The sequence below is a fragment of the Diabrotica undecimpunctata genome, chromosome 9, assembly GCF_040954645.1.
Source record: "Diabrotica undecimpunctata isolate CICGRU chromosome 9, icDiaUnde3, whole genome shotgun sequence".
NCBI lineage: Eukaryota > Metazoa > Arthropoda > Insecta > Coleoptera > Chrysomelidae > Diabrotica > Diabrotica undecimpunctata.
In genome coordinates this window covers 124,580,031-124,605,305 of record NC_092811.1, presented here as the reverse complement: position 1 = coordinate 124,605,305, position 25,275 = coordinate 124,580,031, and the positions used below count along the sequence as shown (strand labels likewise).

The window sequence follows — 25,275 nt, the reverse complement described above, 5'->3', positions numbered from 1 at the left end:
AATTGTTAAAAAATGTGTTGTTAATAAAGAGAAACTGACGAATGGTAAAACTATCTCTCTGCTGATGAGTTGTCCAAATCCTTGTTCCTTGTAGCCTACACTATCTATTCTTAGCAGTCCCCTAGGTAATCAGCAATCTTACAACAAATTATTGCGAGCCTATCGTCTTTAATGATCTCCTTCAAATGCACGGATCGTTCAAATGATGCTAACCTCTTCTCCTCTCGATAAACTGAATCTCTTGTTCCGGCCTGAACAGTGACTCTTGGAATATAAGTAGAAAAATATAACTTACAATATTTTACTGGATCAGCTTCCGTCAGATACACTTACTCCAATAAAACTCACAAACATTCACTTCTACTGCTAACTACCTCTGGAGAACCACCAGAGAACAACGACTGTTCGCCTTGAACCCTTGGAAAAACAACTGATTATCTTTTCTCCCTCAAAAATCTAGCTAAACTCTCATTCCTACATACCTATCCCACTTTTTTCAATCTCCTCAAATCAGAGTTCGTCACACTTATCCCCATCTACCATTTAGATAACAAACAACAATTTTACCTACAATTATAAATTTCCTAAACACTATTAACTATTAACTATTTTCCTAAAAACAACTAATTAAGAACTATATTCACTCGAATATATTTTACGAAGAAAATAATTTATGCATATCTTTAAATTTTGTTTACTACAGGTAATCCAGGATAATGGACTTTCATTTCTTCGAAATATCTTTTATTTTGTACTTTGAAATATATTAAAAGCAAACCAATATTATTTTCAATTTTACATATCATAACAATATATATATATATATATATATATATATATATATATATATATATACATGTATATATATATATACATGTATATATATATATATATATATATATATATATTAAGAAATGACAGGTAGACACAGAAAAAGACAAGAAATAATATTAAGAAATGATAATAACAAAATAATTATAGGTATATACAGAAGGCTGACTGAAGAGATGGAAAGAATATATTGAGACACTTCTTGAAAACGGTTCTGAAATAACCAAAAAAGAAGTTATTCATGCAGTAACAGCACAGAAAAACATAAAAGACCCAGACAATATTATTATCGAATTATTTAAATTAATCACAGACAACGAAAGTAAAGCCTATACTTGGTAACGGCACTATTCAATAAGATATTCTTATTCTTGGAAAGTATTCAGTTTAAGTAAAGGCCTTCAATTTGACACATTTGCGGATTTGCAGATCGGTCTTGCGTATCCAGTAAAGAAGTTCAGCAGACACATACAATATGCCAGTTTATGCAATAAAAGGCAATGATCTACCCTGTCGAATGCTTTAGACAAGTTAGTATAAATGGAATCTGAGAACTGTTTTCCAATGCATTTCTGATGTAATTAGTGTAAACTAGTAGGTTCGGAGAAGTTGAACTACCAAGCAGGAAACTATGCTGACCAGTATGTAGCTCTTCTTCTTCTTGTTCTAATGGCGCTACAACCCTTTGTGAGTCTTGGCCTGCTTAACAATGTTCTTCCATTCTGCCCTGTCGGATACTTTCCTTCGCCACTGCCTGATGTTCATGGTTTTAAGATCCCTCTCTACGTCGTCTATCCATCTTTTACGGGGCCTTCCTCTTGTTCTGTTTCCTTGGGGCTTCCATCTCTGAACTACTTTTACAGCTCGATTATCTGGCATTCTTTCTAGGTGACCAAGCCAGTTTAGTCTTTGTGATTTTACAAATCTGACAATATCTGCGCTCTGCATTAGTTCATCCAGCTCGTGGTTCATTTTAATTCTCCACGAACTATCGCTGCATTGGGTTGGTCCAAATATCTTCCTTAGTATTTTGCGCTCAAATATTCTTAGTTGATTTTCATCAGTGGTTGAGAGGGTCCACGTTTCACATCCATATGTGACCACTGGTCTAATTACTGTTTTATAGATTCTCAGCTTAGACTCACGATTCAGTAACTTACTTTTCATTAAGTCTTTGTATGCATAAAAGCACTTATTACCGCTAAGAATCCGTGCTTGTATTTCTTGACTAATGTTGTTGTTGTCATTTATTATTGAGCCTAGGTAGGGAAAAGTGGAGGCATATTTGTAGGTATGGTTGTAGATTCAGATTCTCCTACATACCTCAGTATGTAGCTGATTCTTTAAATTATCTGCCAAAAAATCAGTAGCTAAAGCCTCAAAAATTTTAGAAATAGCAGAAAGAATTGTTGGAACGGTAATTAGAAATCAATGATTTATTGCCAGATTTGTGTATGGGCTTAACAAAGGCTCTATGAAACTGTGATACAAAGTGATTGAGGGTCATTTATTAAAAATAAACCATAGAGGTCTAGAGAGAATGCAAAATTTCTCAAAAACAACTTAGATATCCTATCTGAACCAAAACCTCTATTGGTATTTAGATACTGTTAGACTGCCAGAATTTCACAAATTTTAATAGTTTAAGTTTATGACTCCACTCGTCTAGGTAGGAAAAAGAAGGATTATGTACACTGCTAAAGAAATTGGCAAAAGCGTTAAGAATTGATTGAATTAAGAAATAAAAACAGAATCATTTAGCTTCATGCAACTTGGAATATCAAAATTATTTCTCTTAGAATTAATTAAATTCCAAAAAGATTTTACATTATAACGTAGCAATTCTTCACTATTTTCTGTAAATGATATGTAACAGTCATACACACATAACAAAAATCAAATAGATCACATCCTAATAGAAACCAGGCACTTCTCTAATCTAATGGATGTACGTACTTATCGTGGAGCTAATATAGATTCAGACCACTTCTTAGTAGGCGCAAAAATAAGAGCAAGAATCTCAAATGCAAAAAAAGAAAAGGGCAAAAAAAGTACTCGCTACAATTTAAAACTCTTGAAAGAGCCGCGTGCACTAGAAAGGTATCAAAATTACCTTGAACATGAAAGCACAACAGATGAGAATTTAACAGCTAGCGAGCAATGGGATATATGTAGAAGAACAATTAAGGAAGCGGCAAACAACGTCCTAGGACCAGAAGAATCCACTCCACGCAACAGTTGGTTCGACGATGAATGTGAAGATATCACTAAAAGAAAAAATTATGCATATAAACTTATGCAACAAAGAAGAACACGGGATAAGGAGCAAATGTACAAAGACCTTAGGAAGGAGGAAAAACGCATACATCGAAGGAAAAAGCGGACCTTCGAAAACCAGATTATGCAAGAGCTTCAATCATTAAAGGGGCAAAATGAAACTAGAAAGTTCTATAATATCCTAAATAAGACAAGAACAGAATTTAAACCACGGCTGACGATGTGTAGAGACAAAAATGGACATATAGTCAATACCGCTGACGCAGTACAAAAATAGCAAGTCCCCAGGAGTGGATTGTATCCCCGCAGAGCTCATCAAACATGGAGGTAACAGCATTATGCACCAAATTCACAACATAATAGTCAAAGTCTGGGAAGAAGAACAAATGCCAGAGGAATGGTGCACTGGAATCATATGTCCACTGCACAAAAAGGGAGATTTGTTGGAATGTAAAAATTATAGGGGTATAACTCTTCTGAATACAATGTACAAAATATTCTCCAACACCCTGTACAGCCGTTTAAGTACGTACGTGGAAGAAATCCTTGGTGAGTATCAAAGCGGTTTTAGGCCAGGTAGGTCAACAATTGACCAGATTTTTGTACTACGTCAAATCTTAGAAAAAACCAATGAATTTAATATTGACACGTTCCATCTCTTTGTGGACTTTAAGTCAGCGTATGATAGCGTCCTAAGAGGTAAATTATACGAAGCCATGAATGAACTTAACATTCCCCATAAATTAATAAGGCTCGTAAAAACAACTATGAGTAAAGTGATCTGCAGAGTGCAAATACAAGGCGATATGTCACAAGCGTTTGAAACATATGCAGGGTTACGGCAGGGAGACGCGCTGGCGTGCCTTCTCTTTAATATAGCGTTAGAAAAGACTATAAGAGATGCCGAGTTACACAATAGGGGAACAATCTTTAATAAATCAACGCAGATTATGGCTTACGCTGACGATCTGGATTTGATCGCACGTACTACACGAGGACTTAAAGAGATGACTACCACCTTCTTGACAGCCGCACAAAATATGGGCCTTAAAATAAACGAGGAAAAAACCAAAATGTTAGCATCTATTCCAAATAACAGAGATAGAACTAGAAATATAATTTTGAGGTAGTAAATAAGTTTACATATTTGGGTTCTCTCATAACAAACGATAATGACACATCTGAAGAAGTAAAACGGAGGGTACTGCTAGCAAACAAATGTTATTTTGGACTAAGCAAGCAGCTAAAAAACAGAAATTTAAGCCAGAAAACCAAACTAATAATATATAGAACACTCATCCTACCAGTGCTGACATATGGGTCAGAAACATGGACCATCTCCAAAACAGACGCAAATCTTCTGCTCGTCTTCGAAAGGAAGATACTAAGAAGAATAATGGGCGCATTCTGTGAGAATGGTATCTGGAGAAGGCGATGTAATTTCGAATTGTACGAGAAGTATAAAAAAATAGTAAATGGTAGAGATGTAATATCCTTCATAAAAATAGGTAGGCTTAGATGGGCTGGACATGTGTCAAGAGCAAATGAAAATTACCCACCCAGACGAACTCTATTATCGGTTCCAGTGGGAAATAGGAGTAGAGGCAGACCACGACTGAGATGGAGGGACGGTGTGGACGAGGACGCAAAGAAAATCGGCGCGGCAAATTGGCAACGGTTGGCGATGAACAGAAACGACTGGTGAAATAGACTGGGGAAGGTCAAGGCTCAACTAGAGCTGTAGCACCACTGATGATGATGATGATATGTAACAGTCTGTCTATTTTTTTGGTTACACACAGATTTCAACCTACGAAAACTTATCTTAATCGCTAAAGTAGCCTGTACTTTTATACTGTATATGGCAAGCTTTATTTTAAGAGATAGGATGCTTCAGTTCTCTATCAAAGCATACAGGAAATATCTTATTTTTATTGGTAGTCAAAGGAACATGCTGGTGCATATATTCATACAAAATATTATAAAAGATGTTAACACATTTCTTGGCACTCAAATCATTTTTAGTCGAATCTTCATCAGTTTCTATTAGAAGTAATGTATTAGTTACTGATGATCCTATTATCATGGATGTCAAAATAGTGTTAACCTTTTTCATTGTAATTCTTTATTTATTGGAACAATAAGGATAAATGATAGAAAATTTTAGTTACGATTGAAGTTGTAGTCATTAAAATATAATATTCTTTTTTTTTCATGATGATGGTCTTCTTGCTTACCAACAATCTACAGCTTTACTATCTGGAACTCTGCGGACCTACCAGCAAGCCGGATGCGACGACGAAGTGGTAGTGTTGAATTGCCCAACTGGAACGAGCATATCCATCGAACTTGCCCAATATGGAAAAGCAGAAGCTGAAGCATCAATATGTAAGCTAAGATCGACGCGGTCTACAATTTCAAGATCGTCGTACAACTACAACTCATCTTGTCTGTGGCCCAACGCAATCCAGGTCAGTAGTCAATTTATTTCTTTATATTGACAAATAAATGTTTATATCTATGTATAAATTGAAAGATAGGTATATGTCCAGCAGTGGACGCGATTGATTGAATGATGATAGATAGAATGATGATTGAGTGATAATGATGCAGGCATAATTCTGAGCGATGGGCTGTAGTCCACCTTTATTTCTTTGTCAAAAGGTGAATGTTAGAGAGGTTATTAGCCTCATAAGTCAAGAACTGAAAGTATTTCTAAAACTGAAACTACTACAGAAAGATCAAATTAAAATAAAAATAAACAGTGTCCTATTAACAACCTATGAAACGCAGTCAATATGACTCCATTATGAAATGGTAACAATGGTTTGTAACATCTAATAGACCAAGTAGGGACAACATGCTACGAGATATGAATTAACTATCAGTAGAACTCAATATAATTATATTTAAAGATGGTGGCATATAAGTTAACGCTCAGCCACTTCGAATATTAGCGATATAATTTATCTGGGCTGCAAAATTAATAGCTATCGAGCCTCATTTTCAGAAATTAGTTGCTTCATGGCACAACTAAAATCAGCTTTCTTTAAATACAACAGAATTATTTGTGGGTAAGATATAAATCTGAATCTGACGATCAGAATACTGAAGTGATCTATCTTTTTCGTGCTGCTTTACAGAGCAGAAGCATACAAACGTCATGCTTAAAATTAAAAACAATCTAAGCATTAAGAAAGATAAAGAGATCATAAAAACCAGAAAATTGATATATTCTATGCAACTTATAAGACAACCGAATAAGTACAGCTTATTAGATTTTATGCCAGGAAAATATTCAAAGAAGGACGTCCAGAAAGAAGAACATCGTGTCTAAGAGAGTGGTATGCGCAAACAACCGAATCTTCTCTTTTCCGGGTATACCAGTTATTTTCTTTTATCTGAAACCCGTTTGTTATACTTCGGCTATTATATGATCGATCGATCCACACCAGTATTCGTGTTTACAGATCTCATGGATGTTTGATATATATTTAGGGATTCTACAGTATTCACTGCCTTCCCTCGCTCAACCGTTTCCATCTCTCTCTGTTGTTCCATTCTCCATCGTTTAGTCCTCTCTTACTCATGGCGTCGTCTACTTCGTTCCTCCAGGATTTTCGGGGTCGTCCTCTTTTCCTCCTTCCTATGGGGCTCCATTCGGTTATTCTCTTTATCCATCTGCTGTCGCTAGTTCTTCTTACATGTCCATACCACTTTAGTCTTTTTTGTTCTATATATGTTAGTATGTCTGTTTCTATTGATGTTCTTTGCTTTATTCTTTGCTTTTTGCTTTGTCATTACTTCTCCTATCCATTCTTGTTACTATGCAGCATCTTCGCAGGCATTCCATCTCTGTTGCTACTATCTTACTGCTGTTTTTCTTGTTTATGATCCAATTTTTAGCCCCATATGTCATAATACTTCGCACTAATGTTTTATAAATCTGCGTTTTTGTCTTCATATTTAGGTGTCTATCCCACCATACTGAGTTAAGTTGTCGGATTGCTGTTCTTATTTGTCCTAATCTTTGTGTAATTTCTTCCTCTGTTGTTGCCTTTTTCGTGATTATAAACCCCAGGTATTTGAATTTATCCTTTCCTTTGATTGTTACGTTGCCATCAATCTGTAGATCTTCTATGTCTTCTTCACTTGTAGATAGGTACTCTGTTTTCGCGAGGTTAATATCTAGGCCAGCCTTGGTATATTCTTCTTGTAGTTTCTTCATCATGTAGCTGAGGTCGTCTTGGTTTTGTGCAATCACTACTTGATCGTCTGCAAAACTTAACGTATATAGGTATTCGTTCCGTACCGGTACTCCCATGCCTTCGCATTTTCTTTTCCATGTAGTCAAGGCTTTCTCTAAGTATATTTTGAATAGGGTTGGAGATGTGGAACAACCCTGCAGGAGACCTTTTGTTGTGGTGAAGTCTCCTATGATTCTTGTTCCCATTTTAATGGACACTTTATTTTCTTTATACAGAGCTTTTGTAGCTTCTATGAGTTCCGTTTGTATTTCTAATTTGTATATTGCCTCCCATAGTTCTGACCTTGGTACAGAGTCATACGCCTTTCTCAGGTCCACAAATGCCAAGTGTATATCTCTATTTTTTGCTTTTTTCTTTTCCAACAGTTGTTCCAGTGTGTATATGTGGTCTATGCATGATCTTCCTGCCGTGAAGCCTGCCTAATCCTCCCCGATTTTGCCTTTTATCGTTTGCTCTATCTTTTCTTGCAGTATCTTCCCATATAATCTTCCTATTGAAGGAATGGATGTTTATGCGGTTACTTAGTAATCTCTAAAAAGTTTTTGTATTAAGATTACTTCCAACCTTTTCATGGAAACAGTAAATCTTGTCGAAAATATCTTACTGTGTAGGACTCTGATCGGTCTCATTGAAACGTCTGGTGGTCTTTAAGTAGGTATGTAATTCTAAGTCTGTAATACGTCATAAAATTCCCAGCCTGTAACACCTTGTAGAAAACATCGGCGATTGAAAACACCAGAATTTATCCAGCCTCACCAACCTTCTGACTTTTTACTAACCAGTCTTTTATTTTAAGGCTTAGATTATACTTTCCTAGACGTATACTCAGTATTGCATCTCCCATGCATCTCCATTCTGATTTTACTTTGTTCGTACTTTGTTTGTATGTGCATTCCATCTCAACAACCAACTGGCGCATGTAAAGCTGAATGTTTCTTGGGAGGGACAACGCTTGAAACATATTGATAAGCCCAAATATCTTGGAGTAGTACTAGACCGGTCACTAACGTATAAATTCCACTGTCAGAACACAAGACAAAAGGTTTCTACGAGAAACAACCTTCTCCGGAAACTTGTAGGGAGCAAGTGGGGTGCAAACCCCCAGGTCTTGAAGACAACAGCTGAGGCCTTATGTTTCTCAACAGGGGAATATGCTTGTCCCGTCTGGGGTAGATCTAGCACGCCCAACAAGTCACCACGGCGTTAAATGAAACATGCAGAATAATTACCGGTTGTATGAAGCCTACCCCCCTACCCCTACTGTACCGGGTAGCTGGATTCTCATCACCAGATGACCGTAGATGCGCCTCACAATATGTGGAGAAGTTCAGGCAAACTTTCGATGAAAGGCACCAATTATACGGGTTTGACGAACCACCAGGAATCAGCCGACTTAAATCAAGGAAAAGGTTTATGAGAAATGTCAGCGTCGAACCACCCGAACTGTTCCCCCTACATCCAGAACGACCTAATGGAATGAACCTGGACTGGAGAACCTGGCGGACACTGAATCGCATACGCACAGGTGTTGCCCCTGTAAAACAGAACCTCATTAAATGGGGCATCAAGACAGACAGCGACGCACTTTGTGAATGTGGGGAAATACAGAACATGGAGCACCTGAGAGTATGCAGACTTTGCCCATCACAGTGCACCCTCGATGAATTATGGCTCGCAAATACAAAGGGTGTAGACGTAGCCCGATATTGGGCAGAAAAACTGTAGTCGGATCCAGACACGAAAAAGAAAGTAAGTCTGATTTTACTTGTTTCCAGATCTTCTTGCTACTGACACAATATTTGCGGTAGAGATAGAGTTTGTCACCAAAATTATGACACTGCTCGTTCTATTTTTGTTTAGAAAGGTCACTCATTTCTGAGTCCTCAGCTTCACATTTTTTTTTGTACTTTAGTTGTTCATTTTTTACGATTTTGGATAAACTACTTCACAATAATGCGCCCTTATCGTGTTAAATATATAATCGAGTATCTTTTAGGGCAAAAACTTTCTCTGCTGGTCCATGCATCTTCGAATTATGACGATGCTACCCCTTCAATGTAGAATTTCAACTAACACCTATACACCTTATTTCCTACATATTATTAATCAATGAGTATTTTGATCCATCAAGGTATATGAGATACTGATCTTACTGACCATATATAGTATTCGCTGTTACAGACTGTCGTGGAGGCTTGTCAGAAGAAAAGCCACTGCAAATTTCAAACTAGTCCCAAGACTTTTGGAGGTGATCCCTGTCCCGAAGTAAGAAAATACGTAGAAGTGGCGTACAAATGCAGACCATGTAAGTAATATTTTTTGTTTTTTATTGTTTAGAATTATTACTGTGTAACGAGTACATTTAAAGCCAGTTCAAATCGATAAGGAAGAAAAGGAGCCCTAATCTTTAGTAATAATAGTACATGTAATTTGTAAAACTTTATGAATACAATTAGCGTTACCTGTCACTCTTACAAAAAATTGTTGTACGCCACTGGATGACGAAGAATAAATCTGTCACCATTTCTTATAGTTTCGTGCCTACAATTTTGAAATTATATTTTATAATGCTATCAGGAATCACATGAGCAGAAGATCTTCTTTGTGTGCCGTGCTTGTATTCAAGCGTTGGCTATCGTCATATTGACAACCTGATGAAATGATTCTCGGTCGGCAGCTAGATGAAACAGTTCCTCGACCGTTCGACCTGTCCATTGTCTAATGTTATGCAGCCAGGACAGTTGTTTTCTTCCGCAGCAGAAGATAAAATTACCTAAAGATCCATGGGCGTATTTCCAGGTATCAAATTAGGGATTTTAAGGCAAATCATTTGTTAATTTGGGTACAGGTATTAAGACAACTGTGACAATTTAATAGATTTATTGAAAATATTTTATTTAAGGTAGCTTAAAATATAGATATAAAGATAACTATGTTTTCGCAGATGAGTTTAGAAGTCAAGTAGCCTGTCAAAATAGTAAAATCAAGTTAAATTGTAATCCTAACTCACGAGTTGCAGTCTACAGTGCAAGCTATGGACGAACAGAATACGAGAGCATACAGTGTCCACAGCCACAAGGTGTACCAGAGGAGAGTGAGTAAAGTATACTATTTTAAATGCTTGTAAAGTATAGTTAACCTCTTATATAATTTACTTTTTAAATAAAATAAAGAGCATAGAAAAAAATCGTAATTAGAGTACACTTTGAAATGAGGCTTCATTCTTTTGAGTAGGTAAAGTCTGTCAAATAATAAGTGAAATGAGTCATTAGCGTTATCAGTTAAGTTTTTCGTATCGTTTAGCCATCCCCTTGCATCTTACTATGAAAGTTATAAGTACATTTTGTAAAAAGTTCTCGCAACCAGTTAGGATTTGAAGCTAAAAAATAGTATCTGAAGTATGAGTATTTGAGAAAAACATTGTTTCAGGAGAAGGCAATAAGTCGTTGTAAATGTATGACAGGTGTATTGTCATCCACGGCTTACAGGATTGTCCGTCAAAAATTACACTCGGGTGAAGTTCAGGTCCTACAGACATATCTACGAGGTCGAAAACCAATTGAATTTAATAAACATAATAATTCAGAAATAAGACGTACAGTGATAGTAAAATGCAGGGCTCAAGACCAAAAGGAAGGCCACGGAAAAGATGGGAGGATGAAGTGGCAGCGGACGCGCAAAATTTGCTAGACGTGAGAACCTGGAGAAGATCGGCGCGAGACCGACAAGGTTGGAGGCATAGTTTGAAGGAGGCCAAGGCCCGATTTGGGCTTTAGCGCCATTGGAGAGAGAGAGAAGACGTACAGTTCATTCTTTTTATTTTAATAAAGAAATTACTACTCTAGACAAAATCTTTTCTGCAATAAAAACTTATTAAGTAATTCCCCAAATAAGTCGTGAAACTTTGCGTAAGCAGTTTCATAAATTGAAATTTACTTATGGTAAGCATAGCAGAAATTCAGTGGTAATGGAGAAACCTGAAATCATTACATGGCGTCGCAACTATTTGCGTAAAATATCAGAGTTTCGTGAGCAAAGTAGAAAAATCTATTATTTAGACGAAACTTGAGTCAATGCCCATTACATGGCGCAGTCTTATGGTCAATGAATGCTTCCAAACTAAAACGAAAACAAGAAGTTGTTAGAATTAGAACAATATAAAGTTTAGAATACCTCAACCATTATCATTTGAAGGTAAAGTGGGTGAAAACTTTCAGCGTTCAAACAGTCATTTGAAATTTACCTCTTGGCCAGTGGTAAGGCGGAAAAAGAAGACACAGTAAAAATAGCTCTACTGTTAAATTTTTTGGAAGATGGACTTGATGTGTTTTAACGGATGCACAGAGAAAATCATATGATAAAGTATTGGGTGAATTAGAGAATTACTTCACCCCTAAAAAGAATGTGATCTATGAAATCTTTTTATTTTACAATAGAAAACAAAAGGAAGGAGAGTTATTTAATACTTACCTAACTGACCTACGTAACTTGGCAAAAAATAGTGAATTTGGAGATGTTGTAATAAATAAGCTTCACTTTTTATGAATGGTATCGTATGGTACATTTATTTAAAACACTAGATACTCATGATTTGGTTTATTAGTTATCTAAGTACAATACTAGATAGTATTCAGTTGACGTTGACAATATTAACCTCGACCATTCTCTTGATTCTTCATTCTTAACAATAATGATAATGCTAATAATCCCGTGATTTCCAGCTATTTTACTCACGTGCGTTTGTTGATATATTATTGTTTTTACTTGTTTAATTTGTACACATTATTTAATAAGCTTTTGATTACATTGCAAATTTCACTAGGTCAAAGCGCGTTCCAGTTACACCGATATTTTCAATGTCATAAACAAACAATCATCCGTTTAGCAATAAGCAATAAACTGAATTGGGTTACTTAGATCTGATGCTTAATTAAATCCCTTTACAATGTTCTAGACTCAATGATCAGGGATAGACTAGTTTTAGAAACAATCGATAAAGATTTACAAGAAAAAATGTTGCAGAATCATGAGTTAACCTTACAAAAGGCAATAGACATGTGTAGAGCATATGAAATTTAAAAAATACAGTTTAAAGAAAATTAGTCAAGTCAAACACTTAATATTCATTCTGTAAAAGGGAGAAATGGTAATCAAATAGCAAGAGGAAACGCTTCAAATATCTACTTTAATACTGGAAGAAGCAGAAGATGGGAACAGACTTAACAAACAATTGCAGGGAAGATTGTATTTGTAACAGTACGATTCATGTAATGCATGATTCGACGTATAACTTTTTCAAAACAAACGCGTTTTGGCAAGTTTTTAGAAGAGATTATGTACATAACGACCAAACAAGCATCTGTGGTTGCTAGTACTTTTTCTATTGATAGACTAAATAATTGAATATCCTTCTGAAACAAAAAAGAATATACTTATTTGAGTATTTTACATCTTTAGGTATATAGTCGACTTCCGCTCGTCCATTCAGTCTACAAATTATTAATGAAAATGAAAAGTTATTTTATAAACTAGATGTAATGTATTATGTTTATTATTATAAGTAGAAATATAATATTCGATTGTTACGATCTAAAGTGACCAACAAGAAAATACATTTTCTTACGCGTCGCCAATAATCGAATTCAAAATTTCCGAGAATTCTTGATGGGCACGTGATTTCGGCTACATTTCACCACTTATGACGTGTGATTTTCGATGACTAATTTCACTTATTATTTGCGAGACTATAGTCAATAAGGATTGTTTTATTTCAGCATGTCTTGTGAGCTACGCCACTGAAATTGTCATGCAGCTATGTCATGGAAAAAGAAGCTGCAACCTTTCAGCTGATATTGCAACCTTTGGAAGCCCGTGCAAACCGGATTCCAGAATGTACTTGAAGGTGGTTTACACATGTGGTAAGAATATTGCTTATAACAAGGTCAGTCATTACCAACACACTGTATAAAGTCATGCATTTCATTTATCGATTGTTCCGTGTTGAATGCTCTTTGTTAGTTTGTTCTCTATGGCGCTACAACCCAAATTTTGGCGTCCATTTACTACTTCTCCTGGCCTCTATTCGGGTTCATTCTGAAGAGTATTTCTATCAAATTCATTTGATATTCATCTATTCAATAATCAAAGATCATTAATAGAGCGATCACATAAATTTATAGACCTAACATATGAAAAAGAAGAAGATACTCTTTAATCTGCTTGTGACTAGTAATACTCCCTCATTAATTGTCTGCCTGTTTATCTTCTTCCTCTTTATAAGCAATTCTGCTTGTTCATTGGCGGATTAATACCTCTATGGAAAGTTGTCACTCCATCTGTTGCTCGGTCGACCGATACTTCTTCTGCCGCTTGGTGATTTATCTCTTGCTATTTTGACGACACGGGTCTCTTTTATTCTACTTATGTGGTTATTTCATTCTTTTTTTCTATTTTGTGTAATTTCCTGTAATTCTTCTCAGTACTCTTCTTCTTCTTCAGCTACCATCTCCGCTACGGAGGTTGGCAATGATCATAGCTATTTTAATTTTTGAGGCAGTAGCTTTAAAAAGTTGTTTTGAGCTGCATCCAAACCATTCTCTCAGGTTCTTGAGCCATGAAATTCGTCTTCTTTCGATGCTTCTTCTGCCATCTATCTTTCAGTACTCTTATATACGCCTATATATGTTCTCCTTATTTATTATTACTTCGAGATATCATTGTCGTAATGTGTCTACAGTGAGATCATCTTTTTCTTTTTTTATAAATTATCTGTATAAAAAGTGGACCATTGTAAACTTTCCATTCTGATTTTGTTCTTATTGATAAAACAAAAACAAACAAAAACGCTGAGGCGTGTCAATTTTGATTTTTAGGGAGACATATTTTGTAAATATTTAAATTCAAATTCTCAAATTATAAATTTATAAAATTTTCAAATTTCATTCCCCAAATCGAGAGTGGCCTTCATCTTTAAAATCTTTATCAGAAAGGCATATCATCTTAAAGTTGATTTATTTATCTTTTCAACGACACCTCGTATAAATATATTTTTTTAGTACCAAGAACAGTTCTGAAAGAACAGTATGAAGGATTTCTAGAAGCTGACGAAAAAGACGATGAAATTTCAAGCGTTGACGATAATGTGTTGGAAATATACGAAGGCGCTAACGATTACTTTAGGGAATTTGCTGCATCTCCTCCCTATCCAAATATAGAAGGTGTCACGAAAGAAAATATTACCAAAGAGTTTCATCATGTCGATTCAAGCGGTCCGCCACAAACCACGAACAATTTTCTATTAAGTAAGTTTGTATTTAAAATGTTTTTATTCCTGAAGGATTTTATTCTAAATAGATTAGTAAATATTGAAATATAATCAGTGACATTAGAAGTATTACATCCAGCAGAAATAATTCCTTAAACTAAATTTTTTGGTAGATTGAAACGATAACGTGGTCAAGAATTTTTTTAACAAGTAATTAAAAAAAAATAATGATGTTTTTGGCGACCCCGTAGCTGAATACATTCCTGTATACGTCTAGGCATTGACAAAATGAGATGATCGATGTCTGCTTATGGCACCTCGTTCCAAGCAACTTGAACTTCATGTATTAACTGTGTAAGAGTCTGGAGGATGGTGCAAAGTGAACAGTCTCCTTCCCATCATATTCCATAAATGTTCGATATGATTTAAATCCGGAGCACGGGGCGGTCACGGCAAAACATTAACACCAACTTCCTGGAGAAAGTCCACAGTTTGACGAGCAATATGGCGATGCGCATTGTCTTGCTTAAAAAGGATGCCTCGACAGCCGACGAGATAAGGAAGTAAAGTGGTTTGTAAGATGTCATCATCACGCGCAGCTATCATATTGCCTCGAATAAACACAAGTGGTGATCGGCTACCATAGGCAATAGCTCCCAAACCATTACTCCAACTGTCCTGTGTACATGCCTCTCAACAGCAAACCCGATATCTCGTCGCTCTCCACGGCGGCGTCTTACCATCCTACGACCATCATGCATTCCTAAACAGAATCGTGATTCATCGCTGAATTCTACATTATGCCATTCTGTCACCCAATGCTGCCGTTCTCTGCACCAATTTATATGTTGATGACAGTCTTCAAAACCCTAGAAGACGTCTTCAAAACTACAAATTGGTCAACCTATAGCATTAACGTTAATGGCAACAAGTTAAACCACCTCAGATTCGCTGATGACATAGTGATAATAGCGAGCACATTCGAGGAACTGCAAATTATAATGGGGAACTAGCAGCCAGCTCCCAATACGTCGGCACACAGATGACCCCAGACGTATAACTATAAATGGCAGTGAGATAGAACAAATCCGGGAATATATCTATCTAGGCCAAATCCTGAGACTTGACAAAGAGAACCAAAGTGCGGAAATTACTAGAAGAGCAAGACTAGCATGGGCAGGATTTGGAAAACTTAGTTGGATACTTAAGAACCGCAAAATACCCCAATACTTGAGGAGCAAAGTGTTCAACCAATGCATCCTTCCTATCATGACATATGGATGTCAAACCTGGACCCTAACCAAGGCAAACATGAATAAACTAACCACAACAGAAAGAACAATGGAAAGAGCAATGTTAGGTATACGACTGTCAGATAAAAAGAGAAATGACCGGGTAAGATCCAAAACAAAAGTCGAGGACATAGCAACAAAAATTGCCAAACTTAAATGGAGCTTCGCGGGCCACACTGCTAGACAAAAAGACTAACGTTGGAATACTACAATACAACATTGGAGACCTTACGAAAGTAAACGACCAAGAGGAAGACCACAGATGAGATGGATTGATGACATTAAAAGAATAGCCGGAACAAATTGAAAATATGTTGCTCAGGATAGAGACCGATGGAAGGAGTTGGGAAAGGCCTATGTCCAAACATGGACGACAGAAGGCTAAGAAGAAGAAGAAGAAGAAGACAGTGGTCCACAGTCAAAGAAAGCACTACTCGTGGGCGGAATGAAACCAGTCCAAAGGCTCGAATGCGACGGTATAGGGTACGCATACTAACAGGTCTACCTACTACTCCAAGTGGTCCAAGTGACCAAACCATTGGTCAGCAATTTGACGCGTAGTAGCAAAACGTTCTCGCAGAGTTAGGAATCTAAAGCGCCTTGCTTGACGCTGTGTGGTACGCCTCGGTTGACCATTTAGTCTTCTTCGTGTTCCTATACCCTCGTTTGTTCACACACGACAGACACGCATAACCATCATTGCCGTAGAATTAACACGACGACAAATTTTGCGATATGACAATCTCATATCTTTATACGCAATAATTCTGCCCCTGTCAAAATCGCTAACATGGTGGTAATTTTGATGTCTTCGAACTCGAGGTATTTTCTTACACTGAATACAATTAGACTGAGGAATAATAACTAAAAATTTCTATACGGACCGGTTTTCACAAATCTCGGTCTCTTCACAAAAAATTTTAAAGATAAAACCTTATTTTTAACAAAAAGTAGAAAAGATAAAACATTGATATTGTTATCATAGCATGTTTTAAATATAGTCATTCTGTTGTCAAAAAATTAAGTTCAAGAAATTATTCCTTCTGGGTGTAACACTTTTAATGTCACCGAGTATAATAAAAGCTTAAATTGTAACAGGAAATGGTATCAATATAAAGTTTACGTTTTGCAAAATATACCTATTCCTATTACGTCAAAATTGAAGTTTAATACCAATATTCAAGCAATTTGAATTATTTAAACCTTAACAAAATATAAAATCTTTGGTAATATGGCGTATTTTCGTTAAATAATTAAGATTTGTTACAGGCGATAAAGAAAGACTTTTTATCTACATCTTAATGACCGTAGCAGCAGTCGTCGTTGTGCTCTTAAGTTTTCTAGTGGCGAAGATATACGTGCAACATTATCGAGCAAAAGTAGGATTGAAATCTGAAGCCGACAATATAGCAGATACTTCGTTGCCCAATGCATTTGTTGGCGATATAGACGAAGTAGACGCAGATATAGAGTTAATAATGCCTGTACCCTCTCCGATGGTTCCATCTGGAGCAGTCTATTCAGCGCCCATTGGTAGTATAGCTGAGGTAAGACAACTATTTATAGTAGATCTTAGATAGTTAAACTTACTGTTTTTATCATTTATCTTTTTTGTGTCTTCAATCATATTTTACAGAATTATAAAGCGTATAAGACAGCGCTGGAGGAGAGCACAGAAGGTATAAAGATAAACGGACAAATAATTAATAACATAAGGTATGCTGATGACACGGTGATTCTAGCAAGTAGCATGGAGGAACTGAGTTGCCTAATGAGTAAGATACAAAAAACAAGTGCACAATACGGACTCAGACTAAATATCACAAAAACCAAATGGATGTTAGTAAGCAAAACCCAACAACCACCACAGCAACTGATATTAGACGATGAAAGAATTGAACACGTGGATTCGTACATCTACTTGGGAACAACTTCTTCTTCTTCAAGTGCCATCTTCGTTCCGAAGGTTGGCGATCATCAGGGCTATACGTATTTTCGAAACTGCTGACCGAAACAATTCGTTGCTGCTACAGCTATACCATTCCCGTAGATTCTTTAGCCAGGAGTTTCGTCTTCTTCCTATGGACCTTTTTCCTGCTATTTTCCCTTGCATAATTATTCGAAGCAGTTCATATCTTTCGCCTCTTGTAATGTGTCCCAAGTATTGCAGTTTTCGTTTTTTGATCGTAAATATGACTTCCTTTTCTTTATTCATTCTTCTCAAGACCTCGACATTTGTGACTCTCTCGGTCCATGATATTCTCAGGATTCTGCGATACATCCACAGTTCAAATGCCTCTAATTTTTTGGTATCAATCTTTTTCAACGTCCATGACTCCATTCCGTAGAACAGCACAGAAAGTACGTAACATCTCATCAGGCGAAGTTTCATTTCAAGGCTCAAATCTCTTCCGCAGAACACTCTCTTCATTTTAGTGAATATGGATCTGGCTTTTTCTATTCTTATTTTGATTTCTGCTGAGCTATCGTTGTCTTCATTTATAAAAGTGCCTAAATATTTGTATTTGCTAACTCGATCGATAATTTCATTGTGTAAATATAAATTTTGGACATTTTGTGTTGATTTCGATATTACCATAAATTTAGTTTTCTTTATGTTCAAAGATAGTCCATATTCTTCGCTGCAGTCTGCTATCTTATTCACCAATGTCTGTAGCTCTTCAAGTGTTTCTGCGATCAGAACGGTGTCGTCGGCAAATCTCAGATTGTTTAATCTAACACCATTTATTTTAATACCTACGGATTGCTCAGAGAGTGTTCTATTCATTACGTCTTCGGAATAGAGATTAAACAGGGTTGGTGACAGTATACACCCTTGTCTCACACCTCGCTTTATTTCGATTTCTTCAGTGGTATTATTCTCTACTCTCACTACTGCTTTCTGATTGTAGTACATATTTGCTATTAGTCGGATGTCTCGTTTATCTAAATTCTTTTCTGTCAGGAGTCTGATTAGGTGATCATGCCGCACTTTATCAAAGGCCTTGTTGTAATCTATGAAACACATGAATACATCTTGATTTATGTCAAGACATCTTTGAGACATAACGTTCAGTGCAAACAACGCCTCTCTTGTTCCAAGTCCATTTCGGAATCCAAACTGGGTATTATTGATGTCCATTTCCAGTTTTCTGTGTACTCTAGAGTGTATAATTTTCAGAAATATTTTCAGTACATGGCTCATCAGACTGATTGTACGGTAATCACTGCATTGTTTGGCATTTATCTTTTTTGGTATAGTAACAAAGGTGGATAAAAGCCATTCTTGTGGTATTTTTCCTTATGTATAAATGCTATTGAAAAGTTTAACTAAAATGTGAATCGAGTCTTTTTCTATTAGTTTAAGGATTTCCGTTGGTATTTCATCTGGACCTGGGGCTTTACCATTTTTCATTCTTTTTAGTGCGTACATTACTTCTTCTTCCGTTATTTCTGGACCTTCGTCTCCTTGTATGTTACTTAGCTCAGATTGTTGTCTATCATCTGCAAAGAGTTCTTCAATATAGTTTTTCCATGTCTTCAACTGTTCTTCTAGTTCTGTTATTATGTTTCCGTTGACATTATACAGGGTATTTGGCTGCTTACGTTTTTGTGTACCTGCAAGTTCTTTCACTTTTTTATGTACATTAAAAATATCATGTTTTGCCTGCAATTGTTCTATTTCTTCACATTTTCTTTTATAAAAATCTTCTTTTGCTATTCTGATTTCTATTTTGATTTCTTTCTGTATTTGTTTATACCTTTGTTCGTTTTTTCCTTTCATTATTCTCCGATTGTCCATGAGAAGAAGGATCTTATCAGTCATCCACCTTTGCTTTATTTTTGGTTTTTCTTTAGTCAGAATTTTCTTCATAGGACCTGTTATCGCCATTTTTACGTTTTGCCATTTTTTATCTATGTTGTTCGTTGGCTGAGATGTTTCTTTTTCATGAAGTATTTTGAAATTATTATTAATACATTTTTGCAGTTTCTCCTTTACCTCCAGTAAACAGTTAACTCAAATTGGGATCAAGCGAAGGAAATACGTATAAGGGTAGAAAAGGCAAGAGCATCGTTCACTAGCATGAAGCAAATTTTCACCTCTAAAAGCCTCACCCTACCTCTCAAAATTCGACTTCTGAAATGTTATGTATTCCCGGTTTTGTTAAATGGAATGGAGGCGTGGACAATGACCGCAACATTGATGAAAAAAGTAGAGGCCTTCGAAATGTGGGCTTACCGACGTATATTACGTATATCCTGGACTGAGCACGTGACCAACGAAGAGGTACTACGCCGGATAGGTAAAGAGAGAGAGGTAGGAATAAGTATAAAGAAAAGAAAGTTGGAATACTTGGGTCACGTTATGAGACACAATAAATATAGAGTACTACAACTGATCGTCCAAGGGAAAATAGACAGCAGAAGGGGTCCAGGGAGGAGAAGACACTCGTGGCTCCAAAACTTGCGGCAATGGTTCGGATTGTCATCTGCTGAACTATTCAGATCTGCCGCAAACAAAGTCAGAATAGCCATGTTGATTGCCAACGTTCGGAACGGACAAGGCACATGAAGAAGAAGAAGATAAAGCGTTCATCAGTCTCCAGTTATTATCATATTTTTTTCCATGGTTTACTTGTTATCTACTTGTTTACAGTTTGAGTAGTATATGAAGATACTTGTACTCCACAACATATTAATTCGATACAAAGTGATGAAGCAAATGAAGATAACAGGAAAAGGTAACGCCCTCCTCCTCCATCTATCCTTTATTCTTCCATACATTCTACTCTCTCCTACTTGTGATGTGCTGTCTCGGAGAGAGAGAGGGAGAAAGTAACCTGTGCTTCTTTTTATTTGATCTGACCATCAAAGTGGAGATCTTCCTCGGATTCTTCTACCACTTACTTTTCTTTCAACCACCAATCTCCCTCTACCTTAACTTAGTCTAGCTATGGGTCCAAAATACGATAAGCTTTCTTCTTCTTAGGGTGCCTCTCCATTCCAAACGTTGGTGATCATTCTGGCTATGATGACTTTTTTGGTTGTTATACGGAATACCTGTGTTGACGTCTTTCTATACCATGCAAACTTCATTTGTCTGGCGGCTGCTGTTATTTCTTCTGGTGGGATTTCGGGACCTGAATTTTTTTCAATGGTGAGTTCATGTATTGTTCTAAGGTCGTGGAAAAGTTTCTCCAAGTATTCTTCTCATATAGTTACCTTTGTTTTGAGGTTTTCACTCCCCTTCAGTGGAACATTGGCATCTCTCAGTTTTCTAACATCATACTTCTCAATCGACTTACTCGTAACCTTCTTCATTCTGACTTTAAAATTACCTACAAATGGTACATGATCAGAATTTATGTCTGCCCCTGGGTATGTTTTGACAGACGTATATGTTCCTATACATCGTATTTACTAGCATGTAATCAATCTGATTTCTTATAGTCTTTCCCATAGAATCCTGGGTGTTCCCTAAACTAGGTGTTCATTATTACTAATTAATTTGCTTCCTCAAAAATCTCCAATTTATCTCCCAGATCCTTCCGGTTTCCTAGTCCAAGTGGTCTAACTGCAGATAATGTTTTGCTGGCCCCAACTTTTGCCTTTGAAGTCACCCATGACAATTATTAACCTGGCCAACGCATTTTGCTTATTCCCAGAATATTCAATTTCATGTGTGCCATTTCTTGTACTGCATTAGTAATTTTACCTTCCTGTGCCATGGTTTTCTCGTTCCATGTGCCTATTCTGATGGCTTCTTTGAATTTTGTTCTTTTTGTTATACTTGTAACTGCTCCTCCCGGAGATCTGATTGAGGTGCTTACTCCGGAATTGAATTGCGCTGCAAACATAGCTATTTGATTCTACTAGCACTTATTCAATCCGGATCTTTAATGTCTTGTCTACGAATAAGCGTTTAAGCTAAAATCAACTCAATATAGGATCGAATTGGAAGAAGTTCTGAGAACAGAGGTACATGGAGGATCGAAGGGTAAAGCTGATTAATGTAATTTAATATTTGAGAAAGATATTTCTCAGATAATTTATTTAGCTTAACTTATTCTCTCGAATGGCAATACGCAGATATTTGGAAATATTATACTAACAAGACTTGCTTACTCGGCAGTTACAAAAGTCCTTTATACCTAGTTATACTGGGGAGGGTCAGAATGGAATATTATAGAATTCTGAGTTACGTTATATTCTATCAGGACATAGTAACATGGATGATGAATGGATGATGATTATTGACGATGTAGTAGCCAGATGTAGGCCCAAAGTACTTTTCCAAGTGGACATTATCCACGAGAAAGATAGGGCAGAAGAAACATACAACCAAATATGCAGGAGTATACTTAATATGTGGGTGACAATGGCGCCTGGTACACAATGATGTATTTCTTAAAAACTTTCTAATCTGCGCCTGAAGGCAGAATATTTCACAGGCAACAAAAGGTTCACGTAGGTAAATTTAAATATTTTATTTTTGAACTACTCACATCACCGGTGCAATATAGGGCTACGTACTTATCGAATAATCCTCGTATATAAAAAGAACTCGAGTAAAGATTTGCGATGGTCATCTTTTAAAAATTTATTACAACAATTTTCAATTTTCCTTTCTGTGAAATTGCGGGATTTTTATCCTGCCCTTAAAATATTATTCAATGTTGACACTTGAAGAGTGTCACTCGAGCATTGATTAATTACTTCCACCACAGAGGGACAATTTTCTGCCCCCATTATGAACCAACATGTTTCTGATGATGCGTTGCGGGTTAACGCTTCACCGAAACGCACGATATAATTTTCTGCCGCTTGTCGTGGTTCATTATTCGAATCCCATTTATAGTCTAATGGATACGGTTTCTGTATCTGTCGATTTTCACGTTTTATTTTTGACTAGGTAGATAAATTAGAATATTTTTCCCATTTTTTACAGTTTATACAATCTTAGATATAATTAATACACTATTCGATACATCTGGTAAAGCATAAAAGAAAAATGTGGAGCAAATTTAAATACAAATTCATAAAAACTTTCTTTTTATTCTTGTGTAAGACTTTTTTTTTAATTGCCGTATTGCCAGATTCCAGTAAGAGCCTAAAACTTTGTTCGCGTCATTGTTCGCGTATTAGGAAATGACGCGATTGTTCGCCTATGAACGCTGCTCTCAGTCGCCATTTCAATTCAATAATTAACAAAAATTAGTTGATTGCTGGTGCTTTAAAAATTTTATTAGTGATAAATAACATGAATAAACAGAGGCCTTAAAATAAACAGAGATAAAACGAGAATCATGATAATTGACAGAGCTAACAACAATCAAAATCATCTGGTCATGATAAACAATATCGCTGTTGTAGATAAATTTGTGTATCTGGGCTCATTAATAACCAACAAAGGAGGCTGTACTGAAGAAATAAAGCGGCAGTCAGCAATCGCAAAAAGCACTATGGCAAAATTAACAAAAATTTGGAAAAGCCATGAAATAACTACCGATACAAAAATGAGACTAGTAAGAAGTCTAGTTTTTCCAGTTTTTACTTATGAATCAGAATGCTGGACCCTTACTGAGAAAGACAAAAAGAACATAGATGTATTTGAGATGTACTGCTGGAGACGAATGCTGAGAATACCATGGGTGGCCCGAAGAACAAATGAATCCATACTGGACCAGCTAAACATAAAGAAAAGACTAAGAACACAAATATCAGAACAAATAATAAGCTACTTTGGGCATGTGCTTCGAAGAAATGGTCTTGAAAAACTTACCATCCAGGGAAAAGTAGAAGGCAAAAGAAATAGAGGTAGATCTCCCACACGATACACGGACCATATTGTTGCTACCATTGGCGCTCCATCGTCAGAATGTGCTAGAATGGCAGAAGATAGAAAAACGTGGAGGAACATTGGGAAATTTAGCTAATAGCTTCATGATATCACGATACCTGCATCAGGTTAACGACTAAGAAGAAAAAGAAAAACATGAATGTATGTAGTTGTTATTAATGAAATAATCTTCTTCTTTAAGTGCCGTCTCCCGATCGGAGATTGGATATCATCATGACTATCTTTACTCTATCTACTGCTGCTCTGAAGAGTTCTATAGAACTGCATTTAAACCAGTCCCTTAAACTCTTCAACCATGACACTCTCCTTCTTCCTATACTCCTTCCTCCTCTTATCTTCCCTGTATTATCAGCCTTAGCAGTTCATATCGCTGTCCCCTCATTACGTGTCCCAGATATTGTAACTTTCTTATTTTTATTGTGTTTATTATTTTGCATTCTTTGCCCATTTCTCGCAATACTTTTATGTTAGTTTTCTTCTGTGTCCATGCTATTCTAAGCATCCTCCTGTAATTACCACATTTCAAAAGACTGTAACTTATTTATGTGTTTTTGCTTTAATGTCCAGCTTTCAAGTCCATATTGCAGTATCGAAAACACGTAGCATCTCAGTGCTCTTACTCTCAGTTCTAATCTAAGGTCTTTGTTGCAGAGAATTGTTTTCATTTTTACAAACGCATTTCTTGCTATTTCTATCCTGGCTCTTATTTCGGTTGTTTGATCATTATTGTCTGAAATCCAGGTTCCTAGGTATTTGTATTTATCAATCCTTTCTACCGGTACATTTCCCAAATGTATGTTTGTTGGTATATTTGTTTTCTTTGTTATTATCATGTATTTGGTCTTTTTTATATTCATTTTTAGTCCATATTTTTCACAAAAACTGTTTGTTTTATTTAGCAGTAATTGGAATTGTTCAGCAGAGCTTGCCATAATCACGTTGTCATCTGCATATTTTATGTTGTTAATAGATCTTCCGTTAATTATTATTGCTTCACTTTGAGATAATAATGCTTCTATAAAAATGACTTCACTATATACATTAAATAGTAATGGGGACATAATACATCTCTGCCTAACTCCTCTCCTGATTTCAATTTCTGAACTGGGTTCGTTATCTATTACGATTTGTGCTCTTTGATTCCAGTAGAAGTTTGTTATTATTCGTAAGTCCCTATGATCTATGTCTTTTGTCTTTAGAATTGAGACTAATTTTTCATGTCTTACTTTGTCAAATGCTTTTTCAAAATCAACGTAACAAACATTCACATCAACATTCATATCCATATCCAATGAAATAATACATATAGAAAAAATTGTATAACATAAAAGAAATGTAAACACTGTATTCACTCTCATAGCATTTATTGTAGCATATTTAACATATTGTCATTATATGTTCACCACAAATAGATTTTGAACAATCTGCACACCTTGAAGTGGTTTTTCTATTTTTACTTCGAGGACAGTAAAAACATTTGAC

General features: G+C 36.1%; 1 protein-coding gene across 2 annotated transcripts in view; it reads left to right on the top strand.

Moving 5' to 3' along the window:
* The window catches only part of LOC140451404 (uncharacterized), a 326,716-nt gene that overhangs the window by 293,176 nt on the left and 8,265 nt on the right, over nucleotides 1–25,275 (top strand). The window contains exons 2-7 of one of the 2 annotated variants that reach the window (XM_072545195.1): nucleotides 5,359–5,579; nucleotides 9,558–9,681; nucleotides 10,321–10,470; nucleotides 13,151–13,294; nucleotides 14,432–14,677; nucleotides 17,202–17,479. In XM_072545195.1, coding sequence (XP_072401296.1) covers nucleotides 5,359–5,579; nucleotides 9,558–9,681; nucleotides 10,321–10,470; nucleotides 13,151–13,294; nucleotides 14,432–14,677; nucleotides 17,202–17,479 — 1,163 coding nt within the window. Of the gene's footprint in view, nucleotides 1–5,358; nucleotides 5,580–9,542; nucleotides 9,682–10,320; nucleotides 10,471–13,150; nucleotides 13,295–14,431; nucleotides 14,678–17,201; nucleotides 17,480–25,275 lie in introns of both variants that reach the window. The other variant, XM_072545194.1, reaches the window with a different exon arrangement.